This window comes from Atractosteus spatula, chromosome 5 (genome assembly GCF_055471065.1).
Source record: "Atractosteus spatula isolate fAtrSpa1 chromosome 5, fAtrSpa1.hap1, whole genome shotgun sequence".
Lineage (NCBI taxonomy): Eukaryota > Metazoa > Chordata > Actinopteri > Semionotiformes > Lepisosteidae > Atractosteus > Atractosteus spatula.
The window spans coordinates 63,232,883-63,248,866 of record NC_142710.1 but is presented as its reverse complement, the minus strand read 5'-3'; the positions used below and the strand labels follow the sequence as shown (position 1 = coordinate 63,248,866).

Genomic DNA, 15,984 nt, shown 5'->3' with positions numbered 1-15,984 from the left:
TAACTTTTGTGCCTGTGTTTAATTTAACCATTATTATGAGAGTGTCATATTGCTAGCATAGCACTTCACAGTTCCTCTAGTGCAGGGAGTAAAAGCGGATACATCTGAAACTACTTGAAGGGTGAACTAAACTACAATTAAAAATTGATAAAGCCTCGGAAAGTGGATCACGCTACACAAGAGCCAGCGTGATCCCATAGCTGTGTTCCCATAACGTACCTGACCAAATCTAGGGTCTGATATGAGCTGTACTCTCTGGCTTCAATTTTAAAAAGCCAGGAGGTGGTTGAGATTGTGGTTAATTGCTTTTTTGAATAAAACATTTGCTGGAAGAAAGGTTTCTGTGACTTTGGTATTGAGTCCCAAATAAGTATTAAACCCAAGTGGAGCGGAACACGTTTAGAAAGGAGGACGTTGCTGTTGGACTTGGTTGTGACAGCTCAAGCCTCTTATTAATGTGTCTGTTGCTGTTTCCTCAGGAAAGCCGCTCACCAAGGGCCATCCCTTTGCCAGGCTATGAAATCTGCTTGCCACAGGACAAGCAGGAAATGAAACATGTCATCAAACTCAGCCAGTCCCAACAGACCATACTGTTCAGTGCAGAGGACGAGGAGCTCCAAATGAAATGGATGGACATCCTTTCAAAAGCAGCCAAAGGGGAGATTACTGAAAGCACAGAGCAGCAAAGCTAAACCAAGGAGCATCCACTTGTTTATGACCAGTGAGCTCCCCAGGGGCGTCTTGTGGTGTAGAGCATGCCCATTACTTGAATTCACTTTACCACGGCACTTTTTTGTTTCATTTTTAAAGGATGTCTGATTATTCTCCCTTGTTTGCATCCATAGCCACATTTTTATTTTTGTTCCGGTCTTTCTGAACGAGAGAACAGTGAGAGAAAGAACAAAAACAAGATGACCGTTTTGTATTGTCGCATACAATATCATGGTAAAAGAACGTGTTTGATGAGGGTATTTTTTTAATGTGTACATTGTGTATACACGGTGAAGCATTAATTATATCTGTGATTTGCTCATACATATTCAGTATTGTTCGTAACTGTAAAGCCTTCCAGTATCTGCAGTGGTCATTTCGTGCAGGATGTACAGTAAAGTATTTCATTAGTTGACCTTATGCTCCATTCATTCTAACTTAAGAGGTGTGAAAGCTTGTGGCTGGCCACTGTCTCCTTTCCTTTTTCTGTCCTCTCACTGTATGATGTTCCTTGTGAATTTTAAGAGATGTAATTAATTTCCCTTAACTACTGCTAATTGGGGTATGTCTGCTGTTTTGTGATTAAAATCCATACCAACATGGAGTACTGCAAGTAAAAATAAACCTGCCAATTCCTAGGGAGACAATAGTGAGAGCCTTCCCTGTGCATGTACAGTAGATTCACATATTTATGTACTGTGTTTAGAAATTGACTCTCATCATCATAAAGTATGTTTTCATGTAAGTTGACAGATACAGTATTACATGGCTAAGTGGGACCATTTACACAGAACAGCAATCAAATATATCATTAATAAAAATGCATATGGTTCACTAATGGCAATATTTGCAGTCTGATTCATTTAGTGTTTTAACTGGTGGTGTTATTTGGGCTCCCTGTCCAACCACAGACTTTTTCCTATAACCAGAAACTAATAACTGAGGGAGTTCACAAACCCTGAATTCATTCTTGTACTGTAATTGCTCTCATTTAAATATCGGGTTTTTTTTATCCCAAAGAGCCCCTAAAGCACCTCACCTTCTGGAGGAGACCCAGTGCATCTACGACTGAAGTCAGATTTCTTGCTCCTGGGAAATGCAGAAAAGCCATTCTGCACCAGCAGCCCACTACCATGCACATCCGATTAAGTGAGAAACTGCTTTACCATTGAATAAGGAGGGAAGTGTATGAAGGCCAGATTGGGCAGGCCTAGAGTGGAATTTAGCCAAAAGCCAAAACCCATGTTACTGCCAGAGTGATAATGGAATCTTAATGACAATGTAGCCACGACCTGGGTTTAATGCACCTTCTAGAGCATTGTCACCTATCACCATAATGGGGCATTGGATTGGAAGGAAAAGTGCCACCTACTGGTCTACCAACATCAGCTTTCCTTAGAGGTCTCCTATCCCAGTACTTGATCTTAAATAGATAGGACTAAAGATGAGCTTCTGTGCTTTATTTAATTGTGGTTTTCTAACATAGACATTCTAACATGTCAGTCAGTCCTTCTTATTATCATTATTAGTGTCCAGATCTTAAAACATATAGACAATGGAACAGGTTAGGCTTAAAAAACATTATCTTAACACAATGACCAACATATAGTATTGCATTTGCTATGTCCATTATAAGCAAGGTAGTGGTTTCAGCAATGGTGAAAAGTCCAATGCAGATACTATATGCAGGATGGAAATCATGGCTGTCTGGGTTCCCACTGTTTTGTAAAAAATTGACCCTTATATTGTAAAATGTAGTGTAAGAAAAACGTCTGCAAAATGTCTTTCTGTAATTACTTATGATGGGAATTACATGTAGCTGATATGGGGACACTTAAGCAACCTAGTTATTATGGAAATCATCTCATTATAAATTGAAATGCATTATCCACCAGGCCTTTGTGATGATTTAATGGGAAATTTCAGCCACCATCATACTGACATCAAAATGTTAATGTTCAGTTACAAATGCTTCTGATTTTCCACTTTTGATTAAAACCCAAATGCAAGATAAATGACTCTCAGTCCAAATGACATTCCAATTAGGAGAGCAAGACACCATCTTCCTCTCAGAAAGCAATCTCAGAAATTATTTTGGAAAAGAATCAGATGACAAAGTGAATAGACTGTTAAGATGTTGCTACTTGGACCAAATGTTAACAATTGCTTATACTATCATTGAGAACATGGGGAAGATATTGAAGTTTGGTGTACTCCTTAATATTACACCTGGCAAAATTCCACATCCGCCACCACTTGGACATTTAAGGAAAGTGACAAGACAGAATTATCATGGTCAAGGACGAGGAGAAAGAGAAATTTTTAGATCGTGCAAATCTAAATGCATATCTCCAGCTTACTGTGGGGGAAAAAAAGATTAACATGAGGCTGGAGGAGAAGGAAGTATGGTACAAACACAAGCAGACAAAAACAACATGCAGTTCTGTCTTCAGATCCAAACTCGATGTGCTTGACACCCTGGAAACAAAGCACTTACACAGCACTTCGTTCAAAATGATTATCCTTCTTTTTCTCAGCCAAGAGGCTCAATGCACCCAGCTGCCCACTCTTTTAAATCCTGATGTTCACCCATTCAGTTACCCACTGACCAGTGACACAAGACAAGACAATAACTAGACTCTGTGGGTGTGGCTCTGTAAAAAGGATGCAGAAGTGACCCACACAGCGGAGAGTTTGCACAGACCAGTAACAGTCTTGGCCAGTAAGTAATAAGTAATCCTTGATGCAGAACTCCAGAATCATATGAGTATAGTCATTGTGTTTTTGTGCATTGACACTTTGTGCTGTGTTTGTTAATATAAAGTGACTTTACATTAACTGTGATACTGTGATTTTAATACTGTGATACTAGTATTATTCTACTTGTGCCCTGTTGGGTTAATAGGGTAGTATTGTAATAGATATTGCACCCTGAAGTGTGTATATACCTAAAGAAATGACAGCATTTTATCTCTTTTTCTTATAAAAGGCTTTTAAGCACCATTGTCATTTCAACACATCTCTGTTTGTGGAGTTCTCTGTTCTAACAAAACAATTAGAGGCCAAGACTATTTTGATTTACTTGTGTTTTGTAACCACTGCTGTGTTTATGCATTCATTTTATATAGCAATATTAAAACTCTGTTATTCAGAGATCTTCCAGAATAGCTTTCAGCTAAACTCACAGTGGGATGTTATCTCCTCTCTGATTTCCTAGCTCTTAATTTCTTTTTTCCAGAAAATCAGTAGGAATATTTAACTTTCCTGTTGGGGTCCACATCCATCTCAAAATGTTTATGCCTATTTTGCATAAAACCAACCTTACCCACAAAGACACTAATACACAGAATCATTTTTAATGAGACATCTATGTTGAATTGTTATGGAACACAGAATTCTAAGCAATGTGTTACAAGCAAGCTGTTCTATTAAGGCTGGAACATTTCTGGCTTCTTTTTTTCTAGATTGAATTTATTTTGCACCTATAAAAATTAACTGTATTTATTATCCAGACAGCTGTGTATATTCTTAACATGAGCATTTGCGTGCAGTAGAGATCATCACTGTAGCTATGCTGTAGTCTGGATAAGTTCAATGATCAATTAGACCTAACTGGATCCACTAAGGTGCTCTATCAAAACACTTAAATTTGATCTTCAACAACAACATTTGCATCCCTTATTCAGTAGGTAGAAACCCTAGTTCTCATTCATTGATTTCAGTTTTGGTGTTCTGACGTAAATTTATTAAGGAGGTTTATGCAACTTATATATCTATTGTATGTTCTCTGACCTCTTAAGAGACCCAATAGCCATAAATGTTCTGCATTTTCCACCCTCACAAAAAAGATACATGATATATAAAGTGCTTAAGTCACTTACAATGACGTAAATCTTTTAAAGTCATAGTAATGTCATTAGTCACACAAATCCACTGCCCTCTGCAGTTCCTTGCTTCACAGAGCCCCAGTGATAATTGTTTGGGGGCTGCCCAGGCTACAGTACATAATTAAACCAATGAGACACTACAACATCTCTTGAAAATCATTATGAACACCTGGAAGGGGGGATAATCATGTTTATGATGTTGTGGGGTGTTGTCCACAACACAGATTTCACGAAAGGAAAAGAAAATGGTTTCCCTTGAGTCTTTCACTAAGGTACTGTACAGTGTCACCATAATTTTCTCCACACCACCGAGCGTGGTGTGCTTCACAAAAAAAATGCTTAATCTCAGTGCAAAAAAGGATTTTTTTTTAAGGAAGGCTGTACTTTATCTTTTGTAGTCAAAAAACCAGGGATTGCAATTGTTTTTTTTTCAGCAGTAGGGAATGAGGCAAATGTTGAATTATAGTAGGATGTTTTTGAACAGTGGAGAGAAAAGCTTTTTTTTTCTGTGATTGCCTGCTTGTGTTGTATTTGTTGATTTGGAATACATTTAGAATGCAAAATAGGAAACTCAACTTTATTTGCAGTTATTTTATTTGCACAAAGTTGGGGATGTCCAGCACTGGCTGTCCAAGCAGGTGATAGAAGCCCACTGGCTGGGCTCTTTCAGAGAGCGACCAGACAAAATTTTAGATTTTAGAACTAAGCCTATAAACTACCATTCAGAGTTTATCTGACGTTGTTCACAGCCCTGGCTGTTTAATATTCATCTTAATTTCTGTTTTAAAAGATTTGATGGTGCCTATGAGGACAAAAATAAATTACTTGTTGATGTTTCATTATTTTTTTAATATTTATTTGTTCAGCAGATGGCCTTATCTGGAGTGGCTCCATTAAGTGCCAAGAAGAAAGGAGAAAAAACAATATGATTACAAGTAAGAGAAAGTACAATATCATGACGATAAAGAAAAGTGCCATTCTGGTAGAATAGAAAGTGCAGCACAGGTGTAAAAATGGGTAACACAAGAAACAGAGTAAATGAATTAGGAAGTATCATATCTGTAGGCATATACATTATAGGAATATCAACCATAAGGTTATATGTGTTCTATGTTAAAAGAATAAGAGCAAAATATGAATAACACTACTAAGCTGAGACACATGCAGTGCAATAATAAATGGGAGCTCATAACGAGAGTTCAGGGGGGGTGGCAACAGCCAACTGTGGGTAATTCGTAATCAGTCCTGATGTCATTTCCTCACCTAAAACACTATACATACTGTACAGTATGTGATCCCCTTTTCTCCCTCGTCTTTTTTCATCACCACCTCTGCAGCTGTATGGGGGTCCCAGCCACCTCGTCCTCTGGCCAGGAGGTAAGCCTTCAGCCAGGCAAGTTAAGCCCAAATCGTTTTGTGATTAAAACACTCCAGAACACTTCCAGTACACTTAATTCCTGGGTGTTGTTACTCCCTGGGTGGTGGTGTTGGGCAGTGTTATGTGTTTGGTGAAGTGGGGGAGGGGGCTACAGATGTACTGGGAGGGGGTGTAGGGTTGTGATAACAGCAGAGGGACTGACAGGCAGTGGAGGAACTGAAGTTAAAGAGCAGCATGTGAAAAGACGAGGAAGAGAAGAGTCGATCAGCACCTTTGGCCTCCTTAAACAAGGCAGCCAAACTAATGAGGCTGAAACACTTATTTCCTTTTTAGTTTCAAAGCCCCAGACACCAGTGTCCCCTTCTCTGCATTCTGTTTGCACCTTAGTCATTTAACTGTCCTTAGTTTATATTACTCCTTTCAGAATCCTAGAAAATCTCGTGTGCTTTTTAAGCTTTTCTAAGGTTTTCAGAATGCAGAGGAGAAAAGCAGATTTAATGCAGATGTTCTGAAAATCAACTGATTTGCTGTGTAATCTGACCAGCTTGAAATAAATACCACTCAATAGCATTTGCCTCAGAATTATATAGGAACTTTCCCCAGAGGGAGCCATGATAAAACTGAGATTTAACTTTAAAGCTTTTAGACTTTGCAGTTTGCAGCCATATTTCCTTGACATGGATATTTCTGTTAGGAGTTTTTTTTTGTTCTTCAGTCATATTATCCATCTTGTAAAGGATGCAAATAACATTGTTATGCATTACGATACTACCAACTTAATTGTTAACTGCTGCTAGCTCTTGTAAAACTCAGTGTTTATGATGCAATGTAAATGAGAACGGATCCTACAAGACTATGTATTTTTTCAAATTTATTTTATTCAATATTACTAAGAATATGCTACTGCAAAGGTTAGGTATTGAACTATAGGATCATAGTAAATTATTTTTTTGTTGATTGTTAAGATTCAAGGGCTCCTTGTTTTTTATGTTTTGGTTCCTATAACAGTTCTAGTTTTATTAAAGCAAAAGTAGAACTAAAGAAATGTGAAATTCCTTTCAGGAGCCATTCATTTGGCATAAAAAAACAATAATTTTCTCAAACTCAAACAGATATGCCAAGATTGTTAGTGGCAAAAGCATTTCTGGCTATGCATGAATACAAAAAAACAATTTCAAGACATAAGTGGCTCCTAACAACACCCTACTGTACCTCTACTTCTACTTTCTGGAGTAAAGGAAGGAAAGGGGGAACGGGCTGGAGAAATCTTGCTGCATTATTAGTTTGTCATTTTGGTAAGAATGTTCTGCTGTGCTACAAACCGCACTCAGGCACTTCCTCGAAATGACGGCTCTGCTGAGGAGGTGCCACAGATGCTGTAAGAGCAGAGATAAGCAAAAGTGGTTTAGTAAACGCCCTCGAGCACGGAGGAGGTGCTTCCTGAGGCTGTCGAGCTTTCATATGCCCAAAGGTTCAGCTACCAGATAATGGTGGCTGAGGTATGGGAAAATAATTCCCAGTGGCTATGTGTAAGCCTGTGTGAAACTTTGCTCCCAAAATTGTATATCAGTTCAGTCTGTATGACCAATACAAGTTAACTGTTTGGAAGCAAACAATGAGGTACAGACTAGTCCCTGACGTCCCATAGAGAGCAAGAGAGAAAAGCGATGTTAGGCTGATTGCACATTTAATATGTTGAATTCCTTTTCTTTAGACATTTTCACCCATCATATTATATACAAAACCTTAAGGAGCAATTTTTTTTGCTAAATTGAAGAAACACAACCTCAAATCCTCATGACGTTAATTTGAAACAGCTGGATCTTTTAAACATTTTCTCAGGATTTTAGCACAATAAACATTATTAAATGGAGAACAATGTCTTACTATTAAAAGTCATCTACATTAAAATGGATCTTACCGTTTCTGCTTTCCACACACCACATTGTTGTTAGACTTGCACCATTGACTGCTTTAGAAAGCTAAAGTTAAGTGTTAAAAAAAAACTGTTTTCTTTAAAAGACAGAATGTTCAATTATTCCATCTAAGTCTTTTTCTACAGTCTCTAATCCATCTGCAAAGCCTGGACACTCCTGTAATTTGCCAACAAATAGTTATTTCAGATTGGGTCTATTATTAAAGGGCTTTTGCTGACAGCCTGTAAAAAAATCACTTGTCTTAATCAACTATGTGAAATAATGCATTACAAAACTCTTTCTAGTTTGGTCCAGTGGAGATCAGTCATTAGTCATTAAGTCTTGCAACAGTCCTGATATTTTGCAAGTAATATGGTTTATGATTCTAGCTCATCTGGGACATGACTGGAGCATGTCATAATAAAAATCATGAAAGCTAAAGCTAATTATTGGATTTTTATCAGATTTTTACATTAATACGAGACAAAGTATTCTTTACAAAAGAACTTGTTACCGTTTAGCTGAAAGAATGAGGCTGAGATTTTTATAGTACCAACAGTTTTTTTTTTCCAAGAGCACTCTATTAAACATGACAGGACCAAGCACAATTTCATGGGTCATTAACAACTTCCAAAACAGATACTTGCTTGGTCTGAATATATTTCATTTGGCAACTACCTCCCATCAATTCCACCAGCAGATCATTTACAGGATTATAGAATGGGCTTTTAGAAATCATTTTGCTCAACTTGGCAGAAAAAAAGTACTGTGCTGGAAAATTGCAAGAGATTAACAAACGACAGCCCACAAACATTTCTTCACAGCCACATGCTGAGGATTCAGTCAGTTAAACTCCTAAACCAATGCACAGAAACAAATGTGTCTTTTCTGGATGCATCAGAGCATTTTCTTGCAGGAAATGCAAAGCTGTACTTAAAAATAATAAGAGGGGATGCATGGTACACAAATTAGCAGAAAAACACAGTTTGGCATCAGAAAAACATTTTGCGCATAGTTCATTAAATGACTTAATGAGATGTAAAGGGGATTAAAGACACTAAATGATCAGAAACATTGCTAATGCCATTTTTAACCCCTGCAAGTCCAAAAATCACTGTTTGTAGAAGCAAATATTACTAAATGTTTCTCTTTAAGAAAGTGGGAGAACTTGGTTTATACAGTAGCAAACAAAGCCTTTCTGTCTGTGCATGGGAGAGTAAAATGTAACAACCAACTACAAGAGCAAAGAGTTCTCTTCTAGCCAGGAGTGTGACTCCACATTTATTAAACGAACATTCAAATTGCTTCATTTTAGACAGAATATTTTGATTTAATAGTAACTGATGAATCAAAAGCATACCAGGACCAAAACAAGAAAAGGACGTCTTCTAATTCTACTGTGTGCACAATTCTATGTGATGTCTCGTCCAGGAGTGAGTGACATACTCTCTTGTCCAGTTAACACTACAGACCAGGACGAAGTCTGGCCTGATGAGGCATTAGAGCTCCTTGTCTTTACCATGCATTGCTTTGCTTCTGCATTTGTAGAAAAGATTTGTAAAAAAATGTAGTCTTATGCATTCGTAGAAAAGAAATCTTGATTTTGTGGATGGCAGTGAGAGTTATTAGTCATTTAGCAAAAGCTAAATGAGATGTTACTAACTAAAAATAACTATTATTATATATACATACCATTCAGATTCGCTATGAACTCACAGTTAATTTATTCCAGTACATTAGGTGTACTGATTGTTTACTACTGACAAGAGCTGCCTGGCAGATAGGGACGTATCTTTTCTTATCTGAAAATGGACACACAGTCGAACATAATCCCACTCTCTCTGGACTACATGATGCAGGAGAGTACTTAAACTCCCCCTGAGTACAAAAACAACTGTAATCCCTTGATCATTAGAAGTGAGACCAAAATTCAAAAATGGTTTGGATAAAAACAGAAAATGAAAAGGATCTTTGTGGTCACAAACTAAATAAATGAACAAAACAGCTCTGCAGTAGTGTTGACAAAACAAAACTGGACACCATGAACTGAAATCAAATTAGCTGGGAGGCCTGTCTGACAAATTGACAACTGCTCTGTGGCAAATATTTGAATTTTGAATATATAATATTTGAATATTGGACTGTTTTTGTATTTCTGTAATATCTAAGAAATACATATTTTCTATGCAAATCATTTTTTCCAACTAAGCAGTTTCAAATTATATCAAAATACTTTCTGTAGATTATAGCATTAACCCCCCACACACAGATTGAAGGTCTTTAACTAAGAAGTGTTAATGTTGACACTAATATAGTCATTTCTTTGGCCAACTCAAGGTCTAATTTAAGAGCCTTCAGTCTACCAGTGTGGTTGGCACAGAGGCTGAATCAATTGGCTTAAAATATCACCCAACATTTAAAAGCTAAAAGCAGAGAAGACAGAGGCGCCTGTTCTGGCTGGCCATGAGGTACTCGGATTTGTGTTTCTGCTGGACTCCTTGTTTATCTAATTGAGAAGGATTGGGTCTGAAATTGAAACATTTAACACTGGTTTCCAGGTGCAATGGGTAATGGCTTTAAAAAATACCCATAAAACCTAAAGCATCACGACCCTTTTGGGTGACACACCTGTTTCAAAATGAAGCAGTTCAAGTACAGTAGGTGCTGCGTCAGCATGCGTAGGCTGCAAAGGAACAAGTAAAGGTTTATTCCATGCTGAAAAGAAACACAGCGTTTCGGCTTGTCTTCAATGAATACATGACTTGCTCAATTCCTTAATAATTCACAGGTGTTCCTAATCTTTAGAAACCTATCATACCCATGAATAACCTACAAGACTAACTGTATCGGGCTCTTCAGGATTATGGTTGAACATTCGTGGATTTAAGCATTAAGACATTTATAGTAAAGATCTGAAAAATTAGAGTGAACAGTAAATTAAAAAAAAAATAAAAGCTGTCATTTTTTCTTGTGGTGTGGGTGCACTTTTTGCTAGGTGATCACCTCGCATTTGTAAAGCATGAACAGAAGCTGGATACTACTGGAGGGCATTCCTCAAGTCAGCTCTGTACCATCTCTTCAGTGCTGTGGGAGGGGCAGCGTGCTCTGTGAAGGAGTTGAGATGCTAACAGTAGAGGAAGGAGTAAGGTTGCAAAATTGATTTGGACAGAGCATCTTTAGAGCTGGCCTCAGATCAGGAATCAAATCATAGGGTGAAGCAGGTACTGTAGACAGGTGCTGTGTTCGACCCACAACAGCTCATCGGCCCAGAGCTTATCCTGGTTTCCATGGTGTTAAGCAAACAGAGAGCTCGACTCCCCCCCTTAGGCTGAAACGCCAGTCCACCTCAGAGCCAATACCCCCAGCTATCACTGGTTCCTGTTCATACAGCTGGGTGGGCTGGAGCAACCGGGGTGAAGTACCTGTCTCAAGGCACAACAGCAGAGTCTTGAGGGGGACCTGAGCTCACAGACCATCAGCTAAGCTTCCAGAGCTAATCCAGAGACTTACCCACTGTGCTACACAAAACATCTCCCCTCTGAGGAGAGAAAGCAAAAATAATTAAATCATCAATTCAATGTTCATTGAATGAAGAAATCATTAATTGTTTAAATGTTGCTCAATCTGAACTTCTGTATAGAGAAAGAATACAGGTAAATACACACCAAATGGGCTTTTTTAAGCTTTGAAAGTATTAGTTATTGAGTAACTAATCTAACTAGATCACTTAAAGTGTTATTCTAATGTGGAAAATTCTGTTTAATTGTAATCGGGCATTTACATGGAAAGGATTGCCCATTAACAGTGTGTGTGTGGGCAGTAATATATAGTCACATGGTTATGTACTTATAAACGAAATGTATACAGTACAGATACGGTGGAATAGCTGTGTAACAGGAAAAGGTGGGTGTTCAGTTTCACCTCCTCGTACAGAAATAGAGAGATTCCCCTTCCACACACTGCCTCTCATCTTCCAGACACTTGCAGTCAGATCACCATGGTAACTGTGCAGCCGCTAGCTGGGTGTCTGCGAGCTCTCAGTGGGACTGCCTGCTTTATGGAGCCATGTGCCCATCCCCAGCAATCAGAAGTTTTCCACCAGGTGCTCATTGATACTTCAATTCTAAATTTCAAGCATTTATCCAAGGCAAAGCAGAGCACTTGGTCAGACAGACTAGTGTAGTACAAGTACAGCATAGGCTTTAATGCATACCTTACTGTTCACCTGCATCAAAGTTTCACTGCAGAGATAATAATACTTGATTCCTAAGCTGAATAGCTTGCACTTTTAGCTCACTGATACATTTTCAAGTACTGTATGTTCATAGTTAAGTGTGGTTTCTAGGTTTGTATGTAGGCTTCCAATCAGAATTTCATGAAAGGTTCACACAAGCACACAAACTTGACTTTTAATCCCCCCCTCCTCCACCAAATCAATGATGAAGAGCTACTTAAAGCATTACAAAAACATGCTTTAAAACCCAGCAGTGAATACATTTGAAAAACGACTCAATGAATGACTTAATAAAATCCTTTGTTTGCATCACGTTGACCACCGGTTAATTTTTTTTATATGAAAAGACTTGCTTATTTTTAGTAGTAATCTGCTCCTATTGGATTAATTGCATGTCTTCTTTGAGGTAATATAAAGAAGGAAATTAGTAAAGTATTTTGTTTTTCCAGAACTGCCTTTAATCTGTGAGTTAATCGGTCAGATATAGAAACGGGATTAAACCAATCCACATTGCTTTCTTGTTTCTTGAACGAGTAGTCTTCAGCAAGCTGAAAAAAAGCATTTCATTCAGTATTTATACATAATACAGTAAGGAAATTGAAATTGTCATGATTCAGAGCATTGAGAATATTGAATTCTAAAAGGCTTTAAAATATTTACATCATCTTCATGCATCCTGAATGTTTTCAGACCAAGGTAAAAGGCTTTGGAAAAGGCTAATAAGTCAAAACAGCATATTCCCTCTATAGACCTTCATATATCCCCCTGGTGTGTCAGTTACTGACCTATTTTCTTGAAAACTCGTGGGAGGCATAAAAGCTTTAAAAGAGACTTTATAACATTTAAGAATGACTGCAAAAATTCCATCCCACAGCAAGAGCTGAAATATAAATAATAATAATAATAATAATAATAATAATAATAATAATAATAATAATAATTAATAGTATTTTGTATAAAATATTATATAACAATAAAACCCAATGATGGTCTAAAATATAATAATCATCTTTTAAGCACATGCTGTACTTGATGTGGGCAAAAATGTGTGATAATCTGAGAATTGTTAACAAAAGCTCTGTGCATTTCTGTCTCTACATGAAATCTCTGCAAATCTTTAGCTCAAGGTGTAGCGAAAGTGTTTAAATGTGTTAAGTTGAGCTTTAGACTCCCAGAGGAAAAGACATAGAGGTTCACTTTTTTAATTGAACACCAGCTTTTCAGGTATTTTTAATTCAACACTAACAAGCCTGATAAATTTAACCTGCTCATCCACTTTCCCAGCTATTCTCTGATAGCAGATGCTGTTTCTTCATGTAATAATCAAATGTTCATGCGTCACATCAACTGTTATATGTTTATCTCCTGGCTTAGTTTTAGTCTCTGGGAGCAGTCAATAACTCTGTGGGGGTTACTTTAAAAGCCTAGCATGTGGTTTTTAAGCAAATTACAGTCTTTTATCCCTTTCAAACAGAAAATAGATGATATCTTCTTTGATTCTCCATTTAAATTTCAGTCAAATGTTTGTGCACAAGAACACAATTCACCATGTATTAAAATAGAGATTTATACATTATTGGTCGACCATGCTTCAGAGACGTCCATGTTCCTATGTATCAAACTGGCACAGCTGTCCACTTCTAGGATAAATTGAATGCACTCAGAAGCCCCTGATTATGTTCTGTTTACTGCAGTTTCTCTGTGTTCTGTACTGTGTGTGTGTCATTTTGTAGTCAAACTAATCCTTTCCCAGGTAATGCTGTGGGTATTATCCTTAAGTTCTGGTTACACTGCCATACAGACCTTAACTGCTATTGATTGGTATTCAAGTGGTGTCCATTTATTTAGTCATTTAAGTAGCATGAGTGGAGACGATGCCCTCTTTGTGTTGACTTGGCTATTTCAATTATTTCTGTGGGCATACCCGTCTAGCCTCCAGAATCTTTTTCAGGAGTGCACATGGAGATCGGATGACTGCTTGAGCTTCCTGGATGGTAAATGCGGAACTCTGCATCAGGTCTGATTAACATACTGTAGTAACCCATTGCCCATGAAGCAAAATCGTTCCAGAGGCATGCAAGAAACTTTGAATTTCAATTCTGTATTTCCTTCATATTGGTCAGTATATCCTGGCACGAAATTACTTCCTTCTTAACTCTTTATTACATAGTAATTACACATCTCTTTTAAGTACGCAATGCCACAATCCCCCTTTTCATATCTTTGCTATGAACATTAAGCGTTTGGCTCATTTCTTCAGTCTTTATCTATTTTTTCCAAAAAAAAACTCAGAAAATGTTCACTTCAACAAGAAAAATAATTAAGGGAAACAGTTTTATGCAACAAGTCTAATCTATTATTACCCTCATGAATTGCGGAGATACCACTCACAAAAAGTGAAATTTGGGCAAGATTAATAACAGCGTGCAGATACTCATGGCAAAATGCCAGCTGCTAATGACAATTGGAACTGAACAGGCAGAATCGAAATTCTGAAATTAATGATGTCGTGTATAGAACGCAGAATACATAATATTAGTAATGGGATTAGTACGAAGGAAAGGTTGAGAATGTCAACTTAAGTTATTGAGCTATAAACATTTTCAGCATTTTTGTAGCATTACAAAATTAAGAGTTTTCTAGTCAGAATGTAAAGAAATAAACACCTGGGACACAGCGGTTTAAGATCTCCAAAAATGACTTTAACAGATCCTTATTTGTGCTGTTTCTTAAACTAAAGGCCAAGGCGTTTTGTCTCCATTTGTGTTTAATAAATCTTCAGCTACTGAAACACTGCAACGATATTGAATCCAGATAAGTTAAAATACTGTTTCCTGCAAAACAGAGGAACGAGACAAGCCGGCAGTGCAAAGATGTAAAATATTATACTTTGTATTCAAGATTTGTGTTCAAAGCTTCCACATCTCTCAGGAGGAAGAATTTTACTGAATCCCAGAGACATTTCACAAAGTTAGGTTTTTCAAATACTATAAGGAAAGAAGGAAATGGCTCTCAAAGCTTTTCGTACCATTATCATCTCTAAAAGATTAACAACATCCCTTTACATCATGTGAATGCTGGCTGAAACATATTAGAAGTTTGGCAAAATGCTATTTTACTTACTGATCTAATAACATTTTGGAAATCAGGGGCTTTGGAGCATTGACCTATCTGATTTTTGTTTTCTCTTTCTGTTCCAAAATGTATTGTTAAGCTTGTGCAAATTCTCATTGACACACAGCACAGCAGCGATCAGCCACAAAATCCTTATCCACGTTTTAGTGCTCATTGGAGAGACTGGGGGTTGCTTGTGGTGACATTAACCTCCAGGGCAATCCCAGCAACTCCCATAGAGTGACAATCAAGTTTCTAGGCTCTAGGTCAAATAACCAGGACAAAGTTGGTGCAGCCCTTTTCACTTTATAAAAACACCTTTGTGTAGCCAATCACTTGAACTGAAGTGACCACTTATAACATTGTGTAATAACCATTTGTTTTGTAAACATCAGTGTTTTTTGAATGTCATGATAAGCCGTTAACTTAGTTCACATCAATTTGTGGAAGCCTTGAGGATAAAAATGTAGTACACCTTCTGTTCTGATTAACTTTGGTCTGATCTATGTCCCCACTTAACAGGTGTCCCTTATCACACAAGTGACAGATTTAAATCTAAGCTCTTTAGCAATTCTCAGAGGACTACAGTACGTTGCATTATGGTTTATAGGATCAAAGGATATGTGCTGTCTGTGAACCATCTTATATTAATAAAATAATCTATGACTGCCTGAACATTTTATTTTAATATGTCAGCAAGGAAGCAATAGTCAGCACATACAATGCTTACAATATTTCTGCTGG

At 37.5% G+C, this 15,984-nt stretch overlaps 1 protein-coding gene across 6 annotated transcripts in view; it reads left to right on the top strand.

Moving 5' to 3' along the window:
- Positions 1–1,555, top strand: part of fgd (faciogenital dysplasia) — a 65,109-nt gene extending 63,554 nt beyond the window's left edge. For all 6 annotated transcript variants that reach the window (XR_016091052.1, XM_088915903.1, XM_088915904.1 and 3 more), the window contains one exon: positions 480–1,555. Coding sequence is in view for 5 of the 6 variants with exons in the window: in XM_088915903.1 (XP_088772029.1) it covers positions 480–692 (213 nt within the window). In the remaining variant the exon portion in view is untranslated. The remainder of the gene's footprint in view (positions 1–479) is intronic.
- Positions 1,556–15,984: the final 14,429 nt, after the last annotated feature.